The sequence below is a fragment of the Podarcis pityusensis genome (genome assembly GCF_964106645.2).
Source record: "Podarcis pityusensis genome assembly, chromosome: 12".
NCBI lineage: Eukaryota > Metazoa > Chordata > Lepidosauria > Squamata > Lacertidae > Podarcis > Podarcis pityusensis.
This window is the reverse complement of record NC_138037.1, coordinates 51,792,209-51,819,838: the sequence shown is the minus strand read 5'-3', so window position 1 is coordinate 51,819,838 and position 27,630 is coordinate 51,792,209. Positions and strand designations below refer to the sequence as shown.

At 42.7% G+C, this 27,630-nt stretch overlaps 1 protein-coding gene across 1 annotated transcript in view; it reads right to left on the bottom strand.

Annotated features, from left to right (window-relative positions):
• Positions 1–959: 959 nt before the first annotated feature.
• ITGA9 (integrin subunit alpha 9) overlaps positions 960–27,630 on the bottom strand; it is a 231,898-nt gene continuing 205,227 nt past the window's right edge. The window contains exons 27-28 of the mRNA XM_080975757.1: positions 22,340–22,459; positions 960–2,771 (exon numbers count right to left, since the gene is read on the bottom strand). Coding sequence (XP_080831883.1) covers positions 2,673–2,771; positions 22,340–22,459 — 219 coding nt within the window. The 3' untranslated portion in view covers positions 960–2,672. The remainder of the gene's footprint in view (positions 2,772–22,339; positions 22,460–27,630) is intronic.

Genomic DNA, 27,630 nt, shown 5'->3' with positions numbered 1-27,630 from the left:
AAGATAGGTGGTAACAGGGACAGATAAACAATCATAAAATAACCAGGCATTAGATAATGGGAGTTTCTTTTGTTTATATTTATAAGATCTTGACTCCCCAGTTCCTTCCCATTGACAAAGGACTACATATCAGTGAAGTCAGGGTAGCCAAAGGAAGACATTCATTGCTGCTTTCTTCAGTGCAATATGCCCTACGAACAAGGGTACATAGAAGCCAAAATGAGCGACAGTCCCTGTCATTTGGTTGCAAGGAATAGTTTTATCATCTATAAAGCATGCCACACATCGAGAGGGGGGAGCAAAGTGATTTTGATAGACATGCAGCCCAATCATTTAGGCTGCAGTCCTAGAACCAGGCACCTGGCAGTAATCCTCATTGAACTCCATGGGACGTCTGGGTCAGGGCTGGCCCAGCCATGAAGCAGACTGAGGCAGCTGCCCATCCCTGCCGCTAGAGAAGGGAGGAGAAGCAGCAGCAGCTTCCAGCAAGATCTTGCAAGATCTCATGGAACTTACATGCAATCTCGCAAGAAGTCCGCTAGTTCTTGTGAGATTTGCCAGAAGCTGCCGCCCTGCAACCCCGGTAAGTGAGGCTTGGGCAGAGGGGCAGTGGAGCGGGCACAGCACCTCCTCATTTTGCCTAAAGTGGTGAAATGGGATGAGCCGCCCCTGTTCTGAGTAGACATGTACAGAATTGTACTGTTACAGCAGCCATCTGAGGAACATAGGAATCAGACCATTGGTCCATCTGACTAATCTTCAATGAACAGAAGCAGCTCTCCAGAGTTCGGACAGGGGCACTCCTGGCAGTTACTTGGAGATGCCAGGGACTGAACCTAGGATTTTAGGCATGCGGGACAGATATTCCGCAACTGAGCATCTCTGCCCTTCCCCATAAAGGTAAAGGGACCCCTGACCATTAGGTCCAGTCGTGGCCGACTCTGGGGTTGCGGCACTCATCTCGCTTTATTGGCCGAGGGAGCCGGCGTACAGCTTCCGGGTCATGTGGCCAGCATGAGTAAGCCGCTTCTGGCAAACCAGAGCAGCTCACGGAAACGCCGTTTACCTTCCCGCCAGAGCGGTACCTATTTATCTACTTGTACTTTGACGTGCTTTCGAACTGCTAGGTTGGCTGGAGCAGGGACTGAGCAACGGGAGCTCACCCAGTCGCGGGGATCTGAACCGCCAACCTTCTGATCGGCAAGTCCTAGGCTCTGTGGTTTAACCCACAGCGCCACCCGTGTCCCTCGCCCTTCCCCATACTCTGCCATTAAATACAGTTTCTTTACATCCCTCAACCCATGCCTTCATTTCCAATGACCTCTGATTTTCCTTCATCTTTGTTCTAGACAGAGGATGGTACATTTAAAAAAAAAAAAATAGACCAACCATTTAGGGGGAGGAAATTGCAAAAAAGATTTTATTCTATTTTATTCTAAATGGATTTTCTGAAATTGTCAACCTGAACCCTGCCCTTACACATCAGGCTGGCTCCATATTCAACACTCTTATACTAAGCCCAGCTCAGAAGCTGTCGACAAAGTTTCAGAATGCCTCCTGTCTGTGCTGCCTGCCTGAGACTGCAAAACCAGGAGGGGCTGTCAATCAAGCGGTATTCAGTTTGGTGCGTCACTCGCTACCCAAGCCATGCTTGAAGCGCAAAGAAATGGTATCACTCAAGTCCTACCTAAAAACACTACTGGGGGGTTGTTCTGGAAATTGTAAAAGTGCTGCTTCTTATTTTAGAAAAGGGTCTCCTAGGGAAGGATGGCGTGACATATCTGCATCCAAGTGGGAAGGGAGATTTAAAAGGGTCGTGTATTTTCAAAACAAAACCAGAATGTGACATACTTTATAGACAGATCCCTGAAAAGCAGAATCACACACACACACAAAATCCAATGTGAGCAGCATTTATGGTTCTTTAGCTCCCAACTCAAATATTTTCCTTCCCTCCCCACACACACCTTTTTAATGAAAGGATTTTGGCTTAGTGCCACTGAAGGCTTTATATACAACATCACCAAGGCTAGTGGATTGCGTCCGTAGGGTGCATCTCGTTTCATCTGCTTGCCTCTTCTGCACTGAAGTTCAAATGTACAGTATGGATGATATATGCATGTCCAAGACTTCAGCTGGATATCAGTGCTTTAAGCTGCGGTCCTATACCCGCTTACCTGGAGGGAAGTCCCATTGAATTCAATGGGACTTACTTGTAAGTAGACGTGTACAAGACTGCACTGTTAGTGAACTATATATATATATAAAGCTATTCAATAGAAAACATAAAACATTGATACAAATATATAAAAAGTCAAAATCAGTATAAAAAGCTTATATTTATAAAAAATACTTTTTTTAGGCAACAGTCTTCCCCTGAGGGTATATACCACAAGTGTTGGATTCATAAATATTGTTCTGCACTGCAGCTCAGTTATCAAGGTTCATCTCTTCCAGAAAGTACAAATTGCTCCAGTCACCTGACATGCCTGCAGTGGTTGCCTCAGGATACATTCCCTAGCTTAAGATGATGATGAACAACAGCGTCAACAGAGCCTCCGAAAAATCTGGAGAAGATTCCTTCTTCCACATATGGAAGATACAAGAGCAGGATCAATAGGGTAGCGAGTGTGTATCACATGAACGGGCTTTCAAGGTTCCCCTCCAGAAGTTTACTGACTTTTCTGCACCCAGTCCCAGCTGTCTTCATTCTCTTGCCTGTTCTTCTCAGCCTCAATGATCTCTTTGTATTTTCTGCGGAAGAAGCCCATCTGCAAGTGAAAAAGAAATCTTCGTGAAGAGTGCATTTCTGATATACACGCATCGCAATTTGCAAAGTCCTTAAGATGAATTTTTTTTGGACTGGTGTTCCAGTAACTTGAAGGGGACTTGAGGGAGGATTGGATGCTACAATACATGCATGGGAGCAGATATCTGGGTTGGTGTTTGGTCTGAGGGATCCACAGTATCTACCGTATTTTTTGCTCTATAAGACTCACTTTTTCCCTCCCAAAAAGTAAGGGGAAATGTGTGCGCGTCTTATGGAGTGAATGCAGGCTGCGCAGCTATCCCAGAAGCCAGAACAGCAAGAGGAATTGCTAACCATCCAGCAGCACTTTACCTTTAATGTAATTATTCTTGGTTGGCCTACCATTTCCAGATGGCAACTGCTGCTCATTGCCTTTTTAATTTCACATGCATGTGCAAATAAGATATATATGGTCATTGTGTTTGCGTGTGTGTTGGTGGTGTTCAGGGGGGAAAAATTGGATGGTTGTGGTCGCTAGCGTGAAAAGTGGCGGAAGGAGTTGGCAACAACTGTAGTATCAGGACAATAGCAACAAGAAGAACAATTGTTTCTTTCCCTGTGAGCAGGTTGTATATTAAGATCTGAAGGCTGAATTCAGGCGCTCTGTACTTACAGCTAATCCTCAGAGTTCTTAGGCCAGCAAGTAATTGGTTAGCAAGAGGCTTACCTGCCACACCACAATGCACAATTCCACCAAGTTGCTGCTAAACACAACTCCCTCAGCCATGAATCGTACTGGACCAGTCACCATCTCCCAACCTAATGTATGTTACAGAGTTGCTGTGAGGATAAATTGGGTGAGGTAAGTCCGCTCACCTCTCTTGGTGCGGCAGCGCTGCTGGACAGAAGAGACTTCACTGGGACCGCGATGGTGGAATTCAAACAGCACTGCCCTTCCCGACAGGTGGAGAGGGCCTAAGCCTCTGCCACCTATCAGCAGCCGGATCTTAGCCTGCACCCTGCATTGGCGAATGGGGATGCAGCCTGGGATGTGGGCTGTGACAGGGGGCGGAGCCAATGGAGCCAACTGTGGGCTTCCTTCGGATCCGCCCCCTGCCCATTTAAGCAGCCAGCCCCTGGGACATAGCCTGTTTGTTCCTGCACCGGGTTTTCCCCATCCCACCCACCCTCAGTTTACACTGATAGGCAGTGACTTTGCTGTGGCTATGGTGGTCACCGTTCTTTACGGGGCCGGGTAAGAATTTGCCCACTAGGATAATTGGCTCTTACCCGGTGGTTTTGCCTACTTCATAGCAATTCATCACAACTGGTTGAGCATTGGGGCAATCCCTTGTTTTGGATGGAGGGGAGGTTGTAGTCTCTGCCTGCCCCTCCAAACGCTGGGGTATCCCGTTTAAGGATATGTCCACATGCCGAGGGGGGTCGTGGCTGAGGGGACTCCCCCAGACAGCAGTCCCTGTGGGGGTCACCCTATTCGATGTAAGTCTTAGGAACCCTTGCCTGAATTGACTATGCATCACTTCCGGCAGGTGGGCCGGAAGTATCTAGATTGCCCCATGCCCAAGCCAAACCTCTTGCATCTGTATTCAATAAAGTTGTGGCCTGTTTTGACCCAAAACCCAGTCTTATTGGTCTCTTATTTATATGGGTTGGGGTATGGGAAGTCCGATGCCTTGTCCTGCAAAACATATACACCACCTTGTGCCCACCTTTCTTCTGAAGAAACAAACAAATGCATAGAAATGAGAGGAGTTTCTCCACACACACACACACACACACACACACACACTCAGCTCAGTCCAGAAATCAACCTGAGTTGAGAGGCACTCCTATTAGCAGAGGCTTCTCTTGTCAGCGGTTCAAACCAAATTTCCCCTGAAGTTGCATTTGGAGACGTTTAAAAAACCACTGAGAAATGCTGCTAATCTGACAGATTCTTCCCTAGTAGCTCCCTTTCAAGTTCTTCATGATCTTTCCACATTCTTACTGAGTCCTCACATTTTGCTTTAGGATACATTTGGCAACAATGCTTAAAAGCGAGTATGGGGAAAACGGGGAGATGTTGCTACTCACATTAGGATTTATTTATTTTTTACACTTCCCTTAGAGATTCTTGCAGATCTTTCACCTCAACAGGACCTTCCAAAATGACGCCCATTTTCATTTTAGGAAAAAATTCAAGAGCACTTCTTATTTTAGAAGAGTGATGTTGAAACCACTTGTATCTAATGATCCCCTGTAGCAGGTTTCCTCAACCTCGGCCCTCTACATGCTTTTGGCCTCCAACTCCCATGAACCCTAGCTAGCAGGACCAGCGGTCAGGGATGATGGGAATTGTAGTCTCAAAACATCTGGAGGGCCAAGGTTGAGGAAGCCTGCCCTATAGCTAACAAGTTTTATACTTTGCACGTGATAGTAATTTGGGGTGAACTGTCCAGGAGGGAAGCACACTTATATGACCATAGGCTTGTGAGTGCAAACACCAGAAACTTCTCCTGCCCAATGGGAGCTACATAAGAACACAATTTTTGTGCCTTCTCTTTCTAATGGGAAATCATATCTGCTGCCTTTAAGGGAATTTCAGATGAAGAAGTTGCAGAGTTGCCATTTTTGCTGGCCATTTAATATTAATCAGTAGTTTTACAAGTCCCCACTCCTGACTAAAACAATTTGATTTGCGTGAACATTTTGAGTCTTCTCTTCCTGACTGGGATTTTTATGTCCTCCCCATAAACAAAAATGATTGCAATAAAGAGGTTTGGGTAACCGTTCAGGAGTAATTACTCAAACATAGCAGCATGCCATTGCGATCATTAAGTCAATATTTTGTTCATTGTAATTAAACATTTATGTTATTCCTACTGTTTTAAACCTGCTCTCACCCTCCTGCAGGGTGTGATGTTTTCGCCTGCCTCCATCAGTCAGATGTTATTACCCTCTTCCGCATCATGGAGCATATTTAAAATGCCTTTGTACATTAGATTTGATCCAGCTACGGTTCTATGAAACATGACTTTGAAACAGAAAACCTTTTATCAAATTAAATACTGAGCAAAAGTCCAGAATTCCCTTGTCTGTGACCTGTTTCAGCTCTTTTTAATATGATGCTGGGCATTTGGGTGGCGCTGTGGGTTAAACCACAGAGCCTAGGACTTGCTGACCAGAAGGTCGGCGGTTCGAATCCCCGCAACTGGGTGAGCTCCCGTTGCTCGGTCCCTGCTCCTGCCAACTTAGCAGATCGAAAGCACGTCAAAGTGCAAGTAGATAAATAGGTACTGCTCCGGCGGGAAGGTAAACGTGCGCTGCTCTGGTTCGCCAGAAGCGGCTTAGTCATGCTGGCCACATGACCTGGAAGCTGTACGCCGGCTCCCTCGGCCAATAAAGCGAGATGAGCGCCGCAACCCCAGAGTTGGCCACGACTGGACCTAACAGTCAGGGGTCCCTTTACCTTTACTATCCATGTGGTGTTCCCGGCACCAGTGTCTGCTTTAAACTATGGAACATGATGTAGGGATGGCTACCAACTTACGATAGCTGGGAGACACAAAGGGGGAGGGGAGAGATGCTGTTGGGCTAATGTCCTGCTTTTGGACTTACCACTGGGAAAACAGCATACTGGATTAAATGGAAAACTAGAATGTCAGACAGAAGGTTTCTGGCTTCCAGTTCTCCCTAAAGTGTGTGTGTAGGGAATGTAGGGGTGCACTCTTCCCACCTTGGATCAAATCTATGCTTCCAGGTGTCATAAGAAAGCTGCAGAGATAGTGCAGGATAGTGCGCACCCCGGAAATGATCTCTTTCAGCTTCTGCCTTCTGGAAGAAGGTACAGGGTTATAAAGACTAGGACTAGAAGAAGAGAAGAGTTTGGATTTGATATCCCGCCTTTAACTCCCCTTCAGGAGTCTCAAAGCGGCTAACATTCTCCTTTCCCTTCCTCCCCCACAACAAACACTCTGTGAGGTGAGTGGGGCTGAGAGACTTCAGAGAAGTGTGACTAGCCCAAGGTCACCCAACAGCTGCATGTGGAGGAGCAGAGAAGCGAACCCGGTTCACCAGATTACGAGTCTACCGCTCTTAACCACTACACCACACTGGCTCTCTAGCCACCTGACTAGCCACCTGAGAAACAGTTTCTATCCAAATGCGATTTTCGTTTTAAACGCAGTGTAAGGTAGTCTTTATGGGAGTATATTGTATTTAATTATGGGTATCATAGTTTTTAGGGGGCTAACCAGGCTGGGATAGCTGGGATAGCAGGCTTGTTGGTTTTTGAATGTCTGATGTAGATTTTTTCAATTTCGTTGTTCTGTATGGGACAATGACAGTAAAGATTATCGTATTGTAGGGAATTCCCACCCACCCTCACAGGGAAATTAATCATGAAGTTCTCTACTTGCCATCTAAAGTGTCACCCTATATATCAGGGCTGCATAGACATCAGGTGTGCAGGATCTCATTTATTAAAATAGACTCCAGAGGCCCAAGTACAAAAGGAATACGGTTAAAGAATTTAGAGCCCAGGAATTGAATACCAAGACTGAAATGAGCTCACAGTCTGTAGCTATTATGCCCCCACATGACTTTCTTCATTTCAGCAGTATGGGATTTTTTGGGTGGAGGGAGTTGTCTGCCATGTTGTTGTTACTGTTGTAAAGAAAGTGTGAGTCAGAAAACTTTGCTGACCTACTTCAAGGACAGCTCAATTGGTTGGAGTGTGGTGCTGGTAATACCAAGGCCACACGTTCTATTCCCACATGTGAAAGGTGCATATTCAAGTACTGAAGGGGTTGGACTAGATGATCCTCAGGGTCCCTTCTAACACTACGATTCTAAGTCACTCAGAGATCTCTACAAGTAGATTCTGATTAAGGTTGGCTCTACCATTAGGCAAAGTGAGGCATCACACTTAGCTACAGACTTCTGAATAAGGAACAGTGTGGACACCATCTTGAAGTTTGCCTCAAGGTGCAAAATGTCTTGGGCAGGCCCTGATCCTGATGCACCTCCTGCCAAGTCATGTTAGATAAGCCTACTCAGGAGTAAGCACCACTGAATACAATGGGACTTAGTCCCAGGTAGGGATGTCAGACAAGTCTGATGAAAACAAAACAGCGTGGAGACTGCCCATATTCACTCATTCGTCTGATGTCTGGGACAGAAGTCAATCCAGTGAATACATTTGGTATTCGCTGTTGCTGCTCTCAGTTCACAAATTATACATTACACCTGTCAATGCACCCCCCCCCCCGAGTGAGAGACTTGCATTGCATTTAACTCTGTATCGAAATGAATGGGGTGGAATAATGTAACAATATAATTTATATGAGTTACATAATTAATTACTTGTGGGACGCGGGTGGCGCTGTGGGTAAAACCTCAGTGCCTAGGACTTGCCGATCGTATGGTCGGCGGTTCGAACCCCCGCAGTGGGGTGAGCTCCCGTCGTTCGGTCCCAGCTCCTACCCACCTAGCAGTTCGGAAGCACCCCTAAGTGCAAGTAGATAAATAGGTACCGCTTTATAGCAGGAAGGTAAACGGTGTTTCCGTGCGCTGCGCTGGTGCTGGCTCGCCAGAGCAGCTTCGTCACGCTAGCCACGTGACCCGGAAGTGTCTTCGGACAGCGCTGGCTCCCGGCCTCTTAAGCGAGATGAGCACGCAACCCCAGAGTCGGACACGACTGGCCCGTACGGGCAGGGGTACCTTTACCTTTAATTAATTACTTAAGCTAAGTGAGCTTGCAACAGGGATGAATAGCGCAGTTTGGGGCAGAAGAGAACTTGCAGGGGAACAGAAACAGGGCTGCATATGATGGGTACAACGCAGAATGGAAAACAATGCCTTCTTACATCCCTACTCCCAGGTAAGCATGTACAGGATTGCAAGACTGTGCATATTGGGAATATCGTTATTACATAGTTACTTTTCAAAGTAATGAAACTCTTCAACTATTGAATAACACAATTGCCACATTACTTGCGTTCCTAAGATATGCAAAGGCATTTGATTTATTCTCCTTTAAAACTGCTTGCGGAGCCCTAAAGGTGCCTGTTCTTTACGCAAACCGCATACTTTGAACATTAAAATCTACACTTGTAGAAGTTATGATCAAAATTACAGAAATGCATTTTAATTTCCTCCAGGGCCAAACAAGCAAGAACAGACTATTTCCTACTGTTCTTTTAATAAAAAAAATGTCTCTTTGCAAAACATCTGCTTCAGGAATTATCTTTAAAAGTTTGTTGCAACAATTTCAGGCGCTTGTATTATTTCACAACTGGATCAAGAATATGTGCGCAGGGCTTCCCACAAGCATTAAAATGAGTTGGAAAAGTTAATAAATATTAATGAAGCATGAAACCGAGAATCTACAGGTGATCCTGCTAGGAAACCAAAGATTTGCTGCAATCTCTGCTGCTGTTGACTTTGCTGTAATCTCTGTTAAGTGCTCTGAAACCAGGCCAGAACAGAGGGAGATCAGCAGACATAAGGCACTCTCATATATGCATTTGATTGAAACAAAATTATTTAAAGTGAGCATGTGTGCTTTACCATTTACAACTAACGCACAAAATAAAGGGGCAGCTCCAATATTTGTCCTGTGATCCATTCACAACATGCAGATTCCAAAAGATAATGGAAAATTGCACAGCCCAAGAAAAAGCAAGAATCTTGATAGCATAGGGAATCTCCTTTCTTTTAACTTGAAGCCTTTGGTTCGAGTCTTACCCTCCAGAGCAGGAGAAAACAATATAATTAATGGATGGAGATCTGGGCTTGTGGATTCCTAACCTTCTGCCCCTTGTTCATATAACATCTGAAAAGGGCTCGAATCAGTAAAAGATAAGACGATCAAGGCTGATTAATTAATGATGGTCAAGAAAGGGTCTCTCTTCTCCAGTGGTAATTTGGGTGGCAGAAACTATGTGTGGGGTGTATCTTGTTTTAGGGGTGGGCCTAGCTTGTTTTTGTAGGTTTCAGGGATGGAACATTCCTCAAGGCTTTTTGTGATCTTTGTGAACTTTTTAAACGTTTGGAGGGGAGGACAAATACAGGTCAGAAGAGGGCTTGGAAAAGAAGAATTTTGAAAAGAAGCCCACAATAAGCCTGCAATAAGATACAGCAGCGTCCTTCCTTGAGAATGGCCCAGTGGGAATGCAATGTCTTCCCCCCGAAGCTTTTCTAATTAATTAAAAATGACTGGTCTCACCTGAGATGACTAAACATGGCGCAAGGGGCCAGCATTGATCCTATTAGCATTGAATATATTTTGGCTCTGTTGTTTTGGGTGAGCATAAAGATAAAACAAAGAGATCAATATGGAGAACAGAAATAAGACAATGTTTTTTGGGAAGCGGGGTCAAAAAGATAAAGGAAAAACAATTTTGGGGAGAAAATAATCAGATCAACAGCAAGAACAAAGACTGGTTTTTTGTCTGTTTGTCCCCCCCCCCCCCAAGTGTGTGTGTATCTCACCATGCATCTATAAATATTTCTAGAGAGATTTCCATTTCACCAGTAATCAACACTGTACATTTGGGGTGTTTACTTGCAAAAGTAAGAGCATCTATTACAAAATGGGTTGCATTTTAGCTCACATTCCAGAACAAACAGGCACCATTCACTGTTTCAAAGTACTGCCTTACAGGTATTCTAACTGCTTCCTGGCTTGCAAGTACATACCTCTCTAACTCAGTCTTAGCTCAGCTCAGCTTGTTAGTGTTTACACTTTGTCTTCATTTATGAGTTTGCAGTTATTAGTTGTTGTAATTTCTCCCCGTCTAAGCACTGGACAATTTGCCAATGCTTATTTCTGTTCCAGGTGAAAGTGATGGTCAGGCTTGTCACTGTAAAAAGTGCACTACTTCTGAATATCCCCCATTTGATGCAATTAGCTTGATTGTACAAAAAGTCACTACTCCCATATTCACAACATGCAATCTGTGTTAAGTGTTTGGCAACGGTTCAAAAACCTGTTGCTTTATTCTGGATAATTCTTTCCATCTGCAGATTATTGCTCTATGAAAGGAAAATAATGAGTATTAGTTGCCTCTGAACCACCAATCAGTGTCAAGAAATAAGCCGGGGGAAATTGAAATAAAATTTGCCAAAAAAAAAATTAATAAAAAAGAAATCAACAGGATGGGCGGGGCAGGGGAGAAGAGATTTGGATCCACTTCCAGGAAAATGAGCATTATAAACTGAAGGGCTTGTTTGAACCTGTTATGCTGGGATAGAATTTTCTGAAAATCACAATGTCATGTTTTTCTGCACTGATCTTTCTTTCCCTACTGCTACCTTTTATGATATTTCCTATTCATTTTTCTTTTATTCAAATATTAGACGTGTGCAAGAAAATGAAGTCAAAAGCATTCTTCAATGCTACAAAAATGTTGCAGTGCTATAACAATACATTTTAACCACTGCAGCTGTTTTTTAACTATTACTATTATTATTATTAATTACACTTCTATACCGCCCTTCATCCAAGGACCACAGGGCAGTTTACAATATCAAAACACAAAAAAATATATAACATAGTAAAAATAAACATAACCCCCACCACACAAAGTTTAAAAGGCCATCGATTGTTTAATTATCATCAATCGCTTCCAAGCCTGCCTTTTTAAATTATTGTCATTTAATCTAGTTGGTACCATAGGCTTTTTCATCATTCACAAATCCTCTTTAAAATTCATACATACAGTAGAACATGAGACATTCTTCCAAATACAGTAGAACATGAGACATTCTTCCAAATCTAGACATGTTTTTCCTCTGAAACTGTAATCAACATATCTCGTTTCCATTCTATCCGACCACTGTGCCCTGATGATTCCAAATCAGTTATGATCTCATATATACTACTCAGAGTACCTTTAACCTGATTTTCAGATGCAATGGATAACTCAAACTTTGTTGGCTCTCTTAGTGAACTGAATGTCCTTAGTGAACTGACCGACAAACATATCTACATGCCTCTAGCTACCATCCCAAACATACCAAACAGTCCATTGTATATAGCCAGGCACTACGTTACAGCCGCATCTGTTCCAATTCTACAGACAGAGACTCTCACCTAAGAGATCTACAGCAAACCTTTTCAGAACTAAAATACCCAGCAGATGAAGTTAGACAACAGATCAACAGAGCCAGACTTATACCCAGAGAGAACTTGCTGCAAGACAGACCCAAAAAAGAAAATAACAGAACACCTCTAGTCATCACATACAGCTCCCAAGTTAAAACAGTACAACGCATCATCAGAGATCTACAACCTCTCCTGGACAATGACAGTTCTCTTTCTCAAGCTCTGGGAGGAAGACCTTTCATTGCCTACAGACAGCCACCCAATCTTAAACAACTCCTAACCCACAATAATACTACAACCAGACTTAACACGGACACTGGCACCAGAGCCTGCAATAAACCCAGATGCCAACTTTGCTGCCACATACACCCGGACAACACCATTACTGGCCCCAACAACATCACACATACCATCTCGGGACTATTCAATTGCTCATCATCTAACATTGTGTATGGCATCAAATGCCAACAGTGTCCTTCAGCTCTCTATATTGGACAAACAGGCCAAACCTTACGCCAAAGAATAAATGGACATAAATCTGACATCAAGAATCACAAAACAGAGAAACCAGTAGGAGAACACTTCAATCTCCCAGGACATTCTATACAAGATCTCAAAGTAGCTGTTTTACTACAAAGGAATTTCAGAAATAGACTGGAAAGAGAAGCTGCTGAATTGCAACTCATTACCAAACTTAAAACCATGGAGAGACCTGGTTTGAACAAAGACATTGGATTCTTATCCCATTATACATGACTAAGCCATTTCTCACCTTCTCACCCCTTGCCTTTTCCTGTAAGACCCATTACAGTCGTTAAGAGTCGTCAGCAGGCTCATCCCAGCTATCTGCCAATCTCCCATTCCCACCACCCTTCTGAGTAATACCCCTCCCCACCTTCTCACTATATAGAAGGATCTGGCAACTTCTGTTTCAGTGTATCTGAAGAAGTGTGCTTGCACACGAAAGCTCATACCAAGAACTAACTTAGTTGGTCTTAAAGGTGCTACTGGAAGGATTTTTTTTATTTTGAATGTCCTTATGTGTGTGTAGAAGATACATATGTTTGCATATGACTGTGCATACAATTAGGCCGCTCCATCCCTAATACTATGCTATGCTTTGTGTTGTACAGAAACAAAGCCAAGGGAAAATCTGTCCGCTGGCTTCAACGTAGCATGGTGGTCACTTTCCATGCTTCAGGGAAGCAGCAAAAGTCACCTGACAACTTCTGCTAACAATTCCCCATGGTTCCCAGTGAAAATTGAAAAGCAGAACTGAACATTGTCTCCACATAGTACTAGCAATGTAACTGAGTCCCAGCAGAAATGGCACTAATGCGAAGTTTGAATGCAAAAGTCAATTCCCAGATCCTTTAGCTAAGCAAAATCAGCATCATCCAGTATAGTTACACTGCCATCTACTGCATTCTTTAAATATAACTTTTTAGAGGTGGTAAAAATTGCATTTCTGTTTGAAGCATAACTAAAGGCAAGTTGGGAATTAATTTGCAGGCATTTCAAAGGCGGAAAATAAGGGAATAACTAAAATGCAGATTCTCGTTTTTGAAATCTCTCTCTCCCTTCCTTACAAAAATAGATGTCTCAAACCCCAAATAGGCGGCTGGGACTAAACAGCAATTAATCACCACAACAAGAACAGGCAACGAAAGGCTTAAATATCCACTGAACTGCCAAAAGAAACAGCTCAGGAAAAGTTAAAGGGAAAGCACTGTATAGGGGAAAATATCCTTTCCATTCACAGATTCAGAGGATGACCAAGAAGATAAAACTGGTGAAATACTTATATGCCAACAAGGTGAATACTTCCACTTTCTTGGAGTTATTTGCTGAAATTTCAGTAGTTACAGATACAGATACTTCTGAAGACCCTTCCATTTCCTATCTATGATTGTCATATTTCTACATGTTGGGATTATAGGGTTGTATTCAATGCAGCTGAAGCAGAGTTCTGTTGGTGCAACAGGACTTCTGCTTCTTCTGCTCTGCCTAGACCTACCAAAAAAAAAAAATCTACTCACTCCTCTGGAGCTGATTTTTAGGGTGCAAGGTGTGCTGGGAGGGACAGAAGAGGAAAAGGAAGTTCCACTGCATGAAAGGAAGTCTGTTGGATGAGTATAACTGCAGCATTGGAAAGAGTCCTTAGTTAAGGTTGGAACCTATGCATGTTGACCTGACAATATTTCCGTGTCCCTTTGTGCACATTCCCTATGCCGTGGGAATGTGCACAATCACTGCCGCATGTGCACATTCTCTAGTCAGCCCATATTAACTACAACAACTGCACAAAAATAAAACATGCCCCCTTCTCCCATTCACCTGACACTCTTTATCTATGTCAAGAGAGTACAGGGAATGGGAAGGAGCAGTCGTTCATACAAACAGAATAAAGATGAACTATTTTTTAAAAAATCTGTTTCGCTTAATATTTGGAAAGTCATCTGCATCTTCATAAACCATGGTTTGTGAAACTATGGATGAGTTATGGCTGCACACTCCAACCCTGCCTTGCTGCCACTGGCCTTGGTATAGAAATCTTGACTTGTGTTAAGCTTGAGTTCCCAATTACATCCAAACTGGGAAACTGGCTTAATGTCAGTTAACAAACCAGGACAAGAAGCTCAGACTAGATCATGTGACAGGAGGCAGGGAGGAAGGAAGGAAGGAAGGAGGGAGAAAGGAATGTACAGACATGGTACTCATCCACCATTATAAACCATGGTTTACAAGGCCACAGATGAGCCTTCAAACACAGCCATAGTTTGAAAGTCATGACTTTGAGATCATATTGCTTTATTCATCAATTCCATTTAAAATGAATGAGTTTAGATAACCATTTTAGGCCTTAAGTATGAATCTGTATTAACAAAAATGTGTTAACACTGAAAGTTTTAGATTTTAATATTTTTTCTGGATATCAGACATGACTCGCACAAACTGAAGCCCTTTCAAATTATCATTGAGATTAATGGGAGATACATAAGGACACAATTAACATGATTACTGAAATCAGTGGGAGTTAACCATTAGTTGACAAAATCCTGCCTTTATAATGAAGGTGATAAACCCCAGGAAGCGTTTTGCCCAATTTTTACTCTTCAGAAATGAGAAGAGCAAAATATAGTTGAACAACAATGTAAGTACATTCATATTTCGCAAAACCCAGCTGGAACACGGTAGTAGCTAAATGCTGTATCACTGTCAGGCAAATGATTTATTAAATATGCTACTCTTTTTTTCCTCCAAAAGGATACAAAAAATATTACAAAATTTCTGGCACTGCTTTAAAAACTCTATATTTAGGCTAAAGTTTAACTAGTATCACTGAGCTCAATAAAAGAGTAATGCAAATGGTTCATTTTGTCTGCCAAAAATACAGAATATTTGACAGAAAATTGTATCTTTTCCATAATTACTAGCATAAACAATTGTTCTGTGCTTGGTTCAACCAGGGGTAAATGCATATCAAGGAATTAATACCTCCCAGTTCTCAGAATGATGGACCTATGGAACAGTTGTTTATTTTTAAAATGTATCTGCTCTTTTAAGTTTATATGTCTGAGAATTTTATAATCATATGCGCTTATTTGCAATTTTAAAGTTGGCATATATAGTGTGTCTTGGCTTGGGTTCTTAAGAATACTGGATATTTTGAAAGGTCTGCTGCACCACAAAAGGACTTCTTGCTTGCCAGTGGATTAAATATGTTTATCTGGTGCCAAGATAAAAGCTAGACTGTGTAACTGGTTTTTGATGTATGCAGTCTCCCCATTGGACAAACTTTAAAATCAGATAGGCTCGTTTACCCACATGATTGCAGATGATGTGTTGCCTTTGCAAGCATATACCCAGACCACCAACAAAGTGCAATTACTTGTGAAGGACAAATGGAAATACAGTGAAGAATTAGGAGAGGCTTGACCAAGTTCCTATTTCTATGAAGTGGCAACTGTGCATAATCCATCTCGTTTCTCTACCGAATCTGTCACAGTGTTTGTGCATACAGTAGAACTGTCAATGCTCATACTAGCTCATTTGTGAGTAACTTCCTATGCCCTGGGCATGGTAGATGAAATTTTCACAGCCTTTTCCTACATGGACCATAAGCTCAGACCTTCTGAGCCTTAGTGCACAGGTTTCTCCTCTCCTTGAACAGCAAGTCTCACACTGCCTGGAGTGCAAAAGGACTTCTGATTTCATGCATGTTCATCCAATGAATGACAACAGATTTGTCACCCCCAAAATAATGCATTTCAATGGAGTCTGTTCACACGTTCAGCTGTGAGCTAGCCAAAGCTGAACAAGTGATGCAGCTGCCTGAACCCACTGGGCTTTTCCACTTAACCTTGTACATGTGCACATCTCAGCAAAAGGATGGAAAGTCCATGCCTGCTTGGAACAGGCTTTGAACTAGAACATGGGCTGTTCCGGATCCAGCCCAATCGCCTTCTAAATCCAGCCCGCGGACGGTCCGGGAATCAGCGTGTTTTTACATGACAGAATGTGTGCTTTTTTAAAAAATGCATCTCTGGGTTATTTGTGGGGCATAGGAATTCATTCATTATTTTTCCCCAAAATATAGTCCGGCTCCCCACAAGGTCTGAGGGACTTAGTGGACCAATCCCCTGCTGAAAAAGTTTGCTGACCCCTGGACTAGAAAATATATAACCTGAACTCATTTGGAGCAGATGACCACATTTAAACGTCACTCTTGGAAATAAATGAAACATATGAATGCTAGGTCAGAAACTAAACTCTTATTATATTTATCCAAAAGATTTGCCAAAAATAAAAAATAAAAGCTACATTTGAAATATGCTAGTATTGTGTTTCAAATACCATGTCATGGTAAAAGGGGTGAGGAGTATTTTGAGGTGAACATACCAGGATTTATCAACTATGAAACAAACTGCAGCTCATAAAAAGTTATGAGGAAGTTAGAAAGCTGCTAAGTGACAGCTTTTAAAAAACACACATACCACAACAATGAAAAACTTATTTTTTGTGATTTGGGGCTCCAGCTTTTTATTTGTTTAGTTTGGACAAGTTTGCTTTAAAAAAATAAGTATTTTTAAAAAGATGTTGGATAACATGGAAAAATGCAACCTTGTATTATTTTTGCTCTTTGTAAACTGCTCTGAGATACTTTCCTGACTGAAGAGCAGGGTAGCAAAAAAAATGTTGCAAATAAATAAACAAAACAATCCCAGAAAATCACAAAATGGGCACTCAAATCATATATTGTGGGTGCCCTTTGCGGGATTGCGTGTGGTGCTACAGTTCCCAGGGAACTTGCTAGCAGAAGGGGGCTGGCCTGCTTCTCAGTGTATTACATATTTAGAGGTTCATGCCCAGCCACAGTATTCAGTTTCATTGCTGGGAGGTGGGGCCAACCCCATCATAAATAGGGGGAGGAGCCGGTATTAGCCAGGCAGACGGCTCTGGAGATTCACCCTCCTTTATTTATAGAATCATAGAATCATAGAATCATAGAGTTGGAAGAGACCACAAGGGCCATCGAGTCCAACCCCCTGCCAAGCAGGAAACACCATCAGAGCACTCCTGACATATGGTTGTCAAGCCTCTGCTTGAAGACCTCCAAAGAAGGAGACTCCACCACACTCCTTGGCAGCAAATTCCACTGTCGAACAGCTCTTACTGTCAGGAAGTTCTTCCTAATGTTTAGGTGGAATCTTCTTTCTTGTAGTTTGGATCCATTGCTCCGTGTCCGCTTCTCTGGAGCAGCAGAAAACAACCTTTCTCCCTCCTCTATGTGACATCCTTTTATATATTTGAACATGGCTATCATATCACCCCTTAACCTCCTCTTCTCCAGGCTATTGTTTTCTTGTTTGCTGGTTAACTTTTGCTCCCTGTTTAGTGGACATTCTGCTATGTTGAAGGACCGGGAAGAAATTTTCCTGCATTGACAGGTTTTGTCTTCCCCGTAGCAATTCATCACAACTTTGGCAGTTATGGCCTTGGGTGGAATCCTTTAGTCTTTTCTTCCCTATAATGGGGGAGGGGGTGATTCACCCCCCTGCGGCGGCAATTCCAGGGTCCCCTTTTAAAGGGGTTATATAAATGGATGTCACTGGCCATGCACTGAAAGGTTGTCAGTAAACTACCCTGTGTGGGGGGATATGGGCTGAGCTGCCTGCGTACACTTACGTCACACAGAGCGCCCCCATATCCCAGTTACCCTGATGTGCCCCAGTTCCCCTGACTGGGGGGCTGGGAGGGATACACGCCCAAGGCCTAAGCCAAGGTCTTCCTACATTCGGAAGTTTAATAAAGTTGTGGCCTAATTTTAATTCCATAACGTTGTCAGTCTTTATTTCCTTTCCCATGATCCCTGGGGGCTGGGGCTGTCACGCCTGGTCACACAGATAAAAGTCTCTTTAAAAGGTAACTGTGACATTGGTCACATGTTTGTTTGAATGCACACGCCAATTTGTTCAGCGCAGTTTATTCCCAACTAAGCATGCACAGGGCTGCAAGCCCAGGGTGCTTTTTTCCAAGTAATGGTTACCTGGATAAGGCGGCAGCATTCTTATGAATGCTTGACCTTTGAGGAAGGTATTTATTTGAAAAAGGCATTCTGCTAGGGGATGCTGGATGGTACATGCAAAATAATAATAATAATAATAATAATAATAATAATAATAATAATAGCAGATGAAAATGATGGACTATATGGAATTGGCGGAAATGACTGGCAGAATCCGTGACCAGGGAGAAGAGTCGGTGGAAGAAGATTGGAAGAAATTTAAAGATTATTTACAGAAACACTGGAAAATCAATGAATGTTAGAGCAATGTCGGATTGAAGTTAAGTGGCTTCTAGCTGAACAGGTTTTAAGGTTATAAATGTATCAAGATTAAGGATTAGGACCAAAAAGACTAAGAGAAATGGAAAAATTGGTTCAAATAGGTAAAAATCTAATGTCATAATATATCAAGATTTAGGACTGGAATTAAAAAGGAGGGTAAGAAATTGCTGGGTTTACAAAGTGAAATGGAATACAAAAGAGGGAGGTATGAGGAAGTCCGGGAAATAAGTAAATTTAAAAGAGGTTATGAAAGGACGGAATTATTTTTAACTGTTTTTTCTTTTTCTTTTCTTTTTTCTTTTTTTACCTTTTTCTATTCTGTACTTTGTATTTTGTATGGTGTATTTTTCTCTGTTTTGGTTAAAATTTTTGTGTTTATTAATGTGATTTTATTTTTTCTGAAACTTTAATAAATATTAATTAAATAATAATAATAATAATAATAATAATAATTTTATTTATACCCCTCCCTTCCCGGTTCAAAAAACCAGGCTCGGGGCAGCTAACAACAAATTTAAAACACTTAATTGATACAGCAAAAAACAGCATAAAATACAGTATAACACATGAATAACAATAAACTCAGAATTCAAAAATCAAATGGGGGGGGGGGGAAATCCATCCAATAAGCATTAGATGATCAATTTAGCCAGGGCTAGCTGGCTAAATTAGTCCTATTTGGGCCAGCGAGGAGACCGGGGAAAATTAGCTGTGGGATTCCAGAGCAGGTAATCTTCATAAAAAGGGGAGGGGGAGGGAAGGAAGGGGAATAAAAGATCAGGCTAAGTTCAAATTGAAAGCCAGGCGGAATAGCTCTGTCTTACAGGCCCAGAGGAAGGAGGTTAAATCCTGCAGGGCCCTAGTCTCATGAGACAGAGCATTCCACCAGGTCGGAGCCATCACTGAGAAGGCCCTGGCCCTGGTGGAGGATAATCTGACTTCTTTAGGGCCCGGAACCTCTAAACTATGATTATTCATGGACCTTAAGGTCCTCTGCTGGGAATACCAGGAGAGGCGGTCCTGTAAATACGAGGGCCCTAAGTAGGCAGATAACAGGACCTCCCTCCCACTTGCCCCTGGTACTTCAGCCCCACGTATAAGAAGAAGGATCACAGCTGGAGGCAGCAATGCTTCTGAATAGCAGCTTGACTCCTGCTTGTGGGTTTCCCACAGGGATCTGGTTGTCTACTGTGAGAACATGATGCTGGACTTGTTGGGCCATTGCTCTGATCCAGGAAGGCTCTCTCTTATGTTCTTTTGATCTCTGGACTGAAATGACAGGCTATGCAGAAAATCACTGGCAAAGGATTCATATATATCTTTTCCTGTTAGAAAACATTCAGCTGTGCATTTTAGCCAGCAGAATAAAGACGAATAACACACTGTGAGGCCACAGAGAGGGAACAGGGGATAAGTTGCATTTATAATGGTGCTGAGCTCCCAAGCAATTTCAAGCTCTTCTTTTACAACATCACAACTGCTTTTCGACTGCACAAATAAGCCGTGGGGTATTTACAGGAAGGCTGCTTTCAACATCTCCTAAACAGGGCCTGTGTATCTGCGGCCAACACTAAGCAAGACAGTGATAAACAAGGTATTCCTTTTGTGAAAGAGAGCTTTGTATGTTAAAATTGCGTTATTAAGAAGGGACTGAAAAGCTACTGTAATGGAAAGCATGTGATATTTACATTAGAGTCTGCCATGGCAGCTGTGAATTGGCCTGACTTTATGCTTCAAGGCCTATCTCTGAGGCAAGGGTGTTAGGGTAAAATGGCTAGTGTCTTTTAAACTTTGGCTAACCCCCTTTACCCTCTCTTGAAAGAGACCATCTTGGCTGTGAGTCCCGGAAGACCAGCTCCCTGCCTTGCAAGCCTTTTCCCACCTGGCCTGGGAGGACGGAGCCTGGACTGACTCCAGCTACAAAAGCTTAGGCTGTTAAACAGAATCTTGGGCTGGGGGGATGTTTGGCATTTGTTGTTGTTATTGATGTTAATTTTTTAATCTTTATTTTTAGACCTTATTATTTATGAGGAAATTGCTCAGTTTGGTTGTGTACTTTTTGATGTGTTTTATTTATTGTTTATGACCGCCGAAGAATTAATGCTTTTGAATTATGGTGCTGGAGGAGACTCTTGAGAGTCCCATGGACTGCAAGAAGATCAAACCTATCCATTCTTAAGGAAATCAGCCCTGAGTGCTCACTGGAAGGACAGATCCTGAAGCTGAGGCTCCAATACTTGGGCTACCTCAGGAGAAGAGAAGACTCCCTGCAAAACACCCTGATGTTGGGAAACATTGAGGGCACAAGGAGAAGGGGATGATAGAGGACAAGATGGTTGGACAGTGTTCTCGAAGCTACCAGCATGAGTTTGACCAAACTGCGGGAGGCAGTGGAAGACAGGAGTGCCTGGTGTGCTCTGGTCCATGGGGTCACGAAGAGTCGGACACAACTAAACGACTAAACAACAACAACCACAATGACTATGTTCATTTGCAATTATGTAAATCACTTCATGTTGTAAGCCGCCTTGAGTATGGTTAACTATGGAAAGGCGGCATCTCTGGGGCTCTGATGTAACTGAAGTTGCAGCTTGTAGGAGTGCTAGGCTGTCGGTCCCATAGAATCAAAGAACTGCAGAGCTAGAAGGTACCTTGTGGGTCATCTAGTCCCTGCTATGCCGGAATCTCAACTAGATCATATTAGAATCATAGTCTCTTCCTATGCTTCGCTTGCATATTTGTAAATAAATCTCAAAAACTTCAAAAAGGAAGCCAAACTCAGGTATATGCTCTCCCCGGAATTCTTGAGTGCTTGAGGAAGTAGGCAGCATGTGTCACTGCTGTTTGTATTGGGAATTATGTTTCCTTGAGCTGGTGTGACCAAGCCAAAATGGAGGATGTGGCAGTAACAATGCATTTAATGGCATTTACATGCCTTTGTCCCTTGCATCTCCTTTTGACTCCCCTCACACACCCACAAGCTTAGATTGCAAGCTCCTAGGGGCAGGGATCTATCTTTTGGGTGTGTAATTAACAGCACCATCAAAATGCTGGCCACACTTCTATGCAATTTCCTTACTGGTGGTGATGTGAAAACTGTGGGTTGCACAACAGATATAAATACTGTTTACTGGAGGCAGGGAAACATTTGCTTTAATTAATTTTTTAAAAAAACAACAACAACCAAAACATCCAAGTTTTATTATAGTGATGAATAAAGAGCAGAAAATGTCCTGAATAAAAAGCTGCCTGAAACATCCAACCAAATGACTCTTTATACTGGGGAATCATGCAGAAGACACTACCTGTTTTATGTTGGGCTCGTTTTGATGCTAAATAAGTCACGGAATTAGGTTCAAACTAAAGAAGCTACTTGAATATTGACTGGCAGAAAATTATATGGAAGTGGCTTCTCGTTATGTATCTTCCATTTTCCCAATAAGGGGAATGAACTTTTTTCTGACATTTTATGTCCTCAGTGCGGGACACTGTTTGCTCATTAAAGCTAATGGATGCTAAATACTTACCAGGGACTGAAAGGGGGCCGCGGGGGGGGGGGGGACAGATGCACATTTTATGCCAAGGCCGTGCCTAATCCTTGTGTCTGTGTTGTGTCTGACAGAAAGCTTACCTTCCACAGTAGCACAGCCAGAAACAGGAAGATGAGAATTCCCACCAGCAAGCTGATAGCAATGATCCATCCAACCACATAACCACGAGGCTCCAGATTATGCAAGGCCTCAAAGACCACCTACAAAGCAATTAGGAAAATATATATATATCATTTACACAACAAGTCTTCATTATTTCGTATGACAGACATGCTACACTGAATTCCCTATTAACATTTCCAAAGCATAGCACAGTATAATAATGTCAAACACATTTGCAACTTTCAGCTGTCAAGGCTACTTTTCCTCAAGGGTTTTAAAAAAGCCTTTCCTTTAAAAAAAACACACACAAAAAAACAAAATCAGATGTAAGCACTGATAAGAAGAAATGTCTCATTCTCTGAAATTCCATCTTATTGCCATTCCTCCCCAGGCATAAAGTTCCCTTCACTGTCAGCTATCACAAGGGTATAGCAGCTGGCACGAAGATGCCAATCTCCTCTAATTTCCATTAAAACTTCTAGAAACTCATTCAAAAAAAGAAAGGACAGAACAGAATGTGTCAATTTTCATTGAAACCAGTCATCTGGTCGGTGGAAGAAGATTGGAAGAAATTCAAAGACTATTTACAGAAATACTGCAAAATTAATGAATGTTAGAATGATGTTGGATTGAAGTTAAGGGGTTTCTAGCTGTACAGGCTAAAAGAATATGGAAAAATTGGTTTTAATATGTAAAACCTAAAATTTAAAGCTATATTATATCCAAATTAAAGATTAGGATTAAAAAGGAGGGAAAGGAACTGTTGGACTAACATATTTCATTAGAATACAAAAGAGGGAGGTAAGAGGAGATCCGAGAAACAAGTAAATGTAAAAGAAGTGAGGAAAAGATGAAATTGTTTTTAATTGTTTTTTCCTTTTTTACTTTGTATTTTTTCTTTCTATTGTTAATTTTTTCTTCATTAATGTGGTTTTTTGTGTGTGAAATTTTAATAAATATTATTTTTTTTTAAAAAAAGAAACCAGTCATCTGGTAGCAAAGCTTCAAGAGTTGAGAAGTGTAACCTTCCCAGGCCAAAGGGTCAAATCAAATTCACCAACCCTCCAGGTAGGATAAAGTAATATAGTCTTAAGTTCCATGAGCTATAAAGGTAAAGGTAAAGGGACCCCTGACCATTAGGTCCAATCGTGGCCGATTCTGGGGTTGCGGCGCTCGTCTCACTTTATTGGCCGAGGGAGCCGGCGTACATCTTCCAGGTCATGTGTCCAGCATGACTAAGCTGATTCTGGTGAACCGGAGCAGCGCACGGAAACGACATTTACCTTCCCGCCGGAGCAGTACCTATTTATCTACTTGCACTTTGACGTGCTTTCAAACTGCTGGGTTGGCAGGAGCAGGGACCGAGCAAGGGGAGCTCACCCTGTCGCAGGGATTTGAACCGCTGACCTTCTGATCAGCAAGTCCTAGACTCTGTGGTTTAACCCACAGTGCCACCCACATGAGCTATACATTAATGCAAAACATTATTTCACAGCATTTCTGTTAATTTTGCACTGGCTGGATTTCCTAAGTGGTACGTTGGTATTAAAGACTATTACTAATTCAACTACTACTATTGTCATTTATTATTGTTGATATTATTTAACAGCCAAGGCAAAGTGTCTATATGTCATTTGTGCCTACTTGGAAAGATATTCCAATGTATCTATCTGCTGATCAGGGGTTAGCAATACATATCTGCCTTCCAGCAATCTACTCAAACCAGCAGATTCGTTTTTCCAGAGAGCTTTTCCAGATATAACCTTCCAAAGTAGACACATACATATTAGTGACGATGTTTCCCCGCTCTCAAATTCAAAATGAAATCAGATCACTCAAAATCATTCAATACTCCTGTATACAAGCTTCCTGTTGGAACACAATATTATGGTTTCACAGGCATGGACTCAAATACCACCCAAGGCTATGCCAAGGAAGAAGAAAGTACTAAAGACAGGCTTTGCTTTAGACTCTAAGGCCAACTGGAATTGACTCTGTTGCCATTACCCAATGCCACTATTGAGCTGAGTAGTTGAATCAGAACAATTGTAGCGTAAATTGACATAATATTTGCCGGGCATGGGATGGTTGGGGTTGTTTTTTTTTAGTAATGGAGTAGGAGGGATCTATTATTACAATATTATTGTCATTGTTGCTTTTATGCATTTGTGATGTTCTTTTTATCCCTAACCTCAATAAAACAATATGAGAAAGATACAATAGTAGCCACTTAGATCATTTTATAAATTAAACTCTATTAAAATTCAATTCTATCCATGGAATTATTACCCACAATGGCTTTAAAAAAGCGTGTCTATGTAGAGAGTCAGGATACTTTTGGACACTAAGTGCTGGGAACAAACAAAGACAAAGGCCAAAGCCTCCATTCCCTGTTACTGAACACCTAGAGAAATTTATCTGGTCCCTTCTGCAAACAGAATGCTGGACTAAATGGATCTTGGTCTGTTCCAGCAACGCAAGACTTCAAAAAAGAAAGGATGTCACTTTTATAAATATTTCTTTCGTTTTTAAGAAGCACAATCTATCAGCTCCAGTGAAAATAACAAAAAGGGTTTTGATCTAACATGCATCATGACGTGGCCATTGAAAGCATGAAGAAGTGGAAGCAATTCATCTTCCCCAGGTGTTGGCAAGGATGCTGGTGAAAAGGAAATGTGCCAGCCAGACGCCATGCTCTTGAACCACTTACATCTTCACTGCTAGCTAACAATCTGTTAAAGAGCAAATCCTGGTCTTGCCTTTCTTGGCTAGCTTAGCAGTAACATCTCCTTGTACTTAGCGCTGTCTTAGATCTGAGTGATCTCCAACGGCGAAACATATATTATGGTTGATACAGGAGAAAGGAAGACTGGGTTGGGAAAAGGCTGTGGGCCTAATTGAAATAAAAGGGTTATAAAAACGTGGAGTGAATCAGAGACTCATTTTTCATGCTTTGAACCAGATGCCCAAGAACCTGAGCGCAAAACTGGATCCATGTTAGAATGCAGTTTGAGTTCCAGCATTATTTTGCTCTTACAATTCTCAACATATTGAAAAGCTCTTGCTGCAGTTTATTTAGATTCTGCATTTCACACTACACTAAAAAGGGCCCTTCCAGGGGAATTTAGAGTTAAATGACTATTCCCCACCCCACCCCTGGGATTTGCTTAGAAATAAATTCACAGTGAGGTTTGGCCGGTGGCACTGTGACAAGGAGAATGCCTGCTGGACCCCTTCAGAAGATTGCCTTTCCACATGGGCCCATACACAGAGTGACCACAAAAATCATCTCGGGGGAAAGTAACAACCACTTTGGTGTCTAATTTAAAGTGAATGACAGGTCGTTTCCACAGTTGCCATACATCAGAAGCATGTATATTTACCACTGCTCTTTGACGGATGTCTCATACTTAAGGTCCATAAATAGCAACACCCTAGAGGTCCCGGGCCCTAAGGAAGTTAGATTAGCCTCGACCAGAGCCAGGGTCTTTTCAACACTGGCTCCGACCTGGTGGAACGCTCTGTCTCATGAGACCAGCGCCCTGGGGAATCTGATTTCTTTCCGCAGGGCCTGTAAGACAGAGCTGTTCCGCCTGGCCTTTGGCTTGGAGTCAATTTGGTTCCCTCCCCCTCTTTCTTTTTTTCCTTTCTCCTCCTGTGAAGAGGCTGCATTTTAATGTTTTAATGTTGTCTTTTAATCTTGTGTTTTAAGTTGTATTTTAATCAACTTGTTTTTATTATTGGTTGTTAGCCGCCCTGAGCCCGGTCTTGGCTGGGGAGGACAGGGTATAAATAAAATTTATTTATTATTATTAAGCAGTAGCAAAGGGTGGCACTTATCAGACCTCCCGACAGGTGGGCTGCTACTAGTGACCAGGAGAGAGAGGGGCAAGATGGCAAGGAGGTTGGCGCTGGGCAAGGACACAGGCAGGGCCAATGTGGCACTCTTGATGGTGGGTTTGCACAGCACTGATCTCCCCACCATCTTGTCCCTCCCACTCTGCCTCCTGGTCATCAGTACCGACTCACCTGTCAGGAGGCTAGGTAAGTGCCCTCCCGTGCAGTAATATTAGCAAGAAGTAATAATAAACTCATTGGGTTGGATCCGAAGTACGTTAGTTGCACTTAGTTCTCACTGACACCAATTAGACTCGTGTTGGTCATGACTAACTCCTCACACTGTCATAGTCACCTACTCACCAGGCTTCAGTGCAAGTTAGATCCAACCCTTTTTTCGTTAAACTTGCAGGAAACTTAAGCATCTCCAGTGCTATATATATAAATATACAGTAGTTCACTAAAGCCGGGAATCTGTGCTTACGAAGGAGGAAGGGAAGAGAATATTTAAGTGAAGAGAAGTATGTTGCTTATGTGATACTTGTAACACAAAGATAAATAATCTCTCACACAATTACTGTCCTGCATGAGGTAAGGTAAAGGTAAAGAGATCCCTGACCATTAGGTCCAGTCGTGTCCGACTCTGGCGTTGTGGCGCTCATCTCGCTTTATTGGCCGAGGGAGCCAGCGTACAGCTTCCGGGTCATGTGGCCAGCATGACTAGGCCACTTCTGGCAAACCAGAGCTGCGCACGGTAACGCCGTTTATCTTCCCGCCGGAGTGGTACCTATTTATCTACTTGCACTTTGACGTGCTTTCGAACTGCTAGGTTGGCAGGAGCAGGGACCGAGCAACGGGAGCTCACCCCATCGCGGGGATTCGAACCGCCGACCTTCTGATTGGCAAGTCCTAGGCTCTGTGGTTTAACCCACAGCGCCCCCCGTGTCCCCGCAGTGTGGTGCAGAGCCAGTGTGGTGCAGTGGTTAAGAGCGGTAGTCTCATAATCTGGGGAACCGGGTTCGCGTCTCTGCTTCTCCACATGCAGCTGCTGGGTGACCTTGGGCCAGTCACACTTCTTTGAAGTCTCTCAGCCCCACTCACCTCACAGAGTGTTTGTTGTGGGGGAGGAACTCCTCCTCCTCCTTCTGCATGAGGTAAGGTAAAAGTAGAAGTTAAAGGACCCCTGGATGATTAAGGCCAGTCAAAGACGACCATGGGGTTGTGGCTCTAATCTCGCTTTCAGGCTGAGGGAGCCGGCGTTTGTCCACAGATAGCTTTCCAGATCATGTGGCTAGCATGACCAAACTGCTTCTGGCACAACAGAACAGCGTGACGGAAACCAAAGCGCACAGAAATGCCATTTACCTTCCTGCCAGAGTGGTACTTATTTATCTACTTGCACTGGCATGCTTTCGAACTGCTAGGTTGGCAG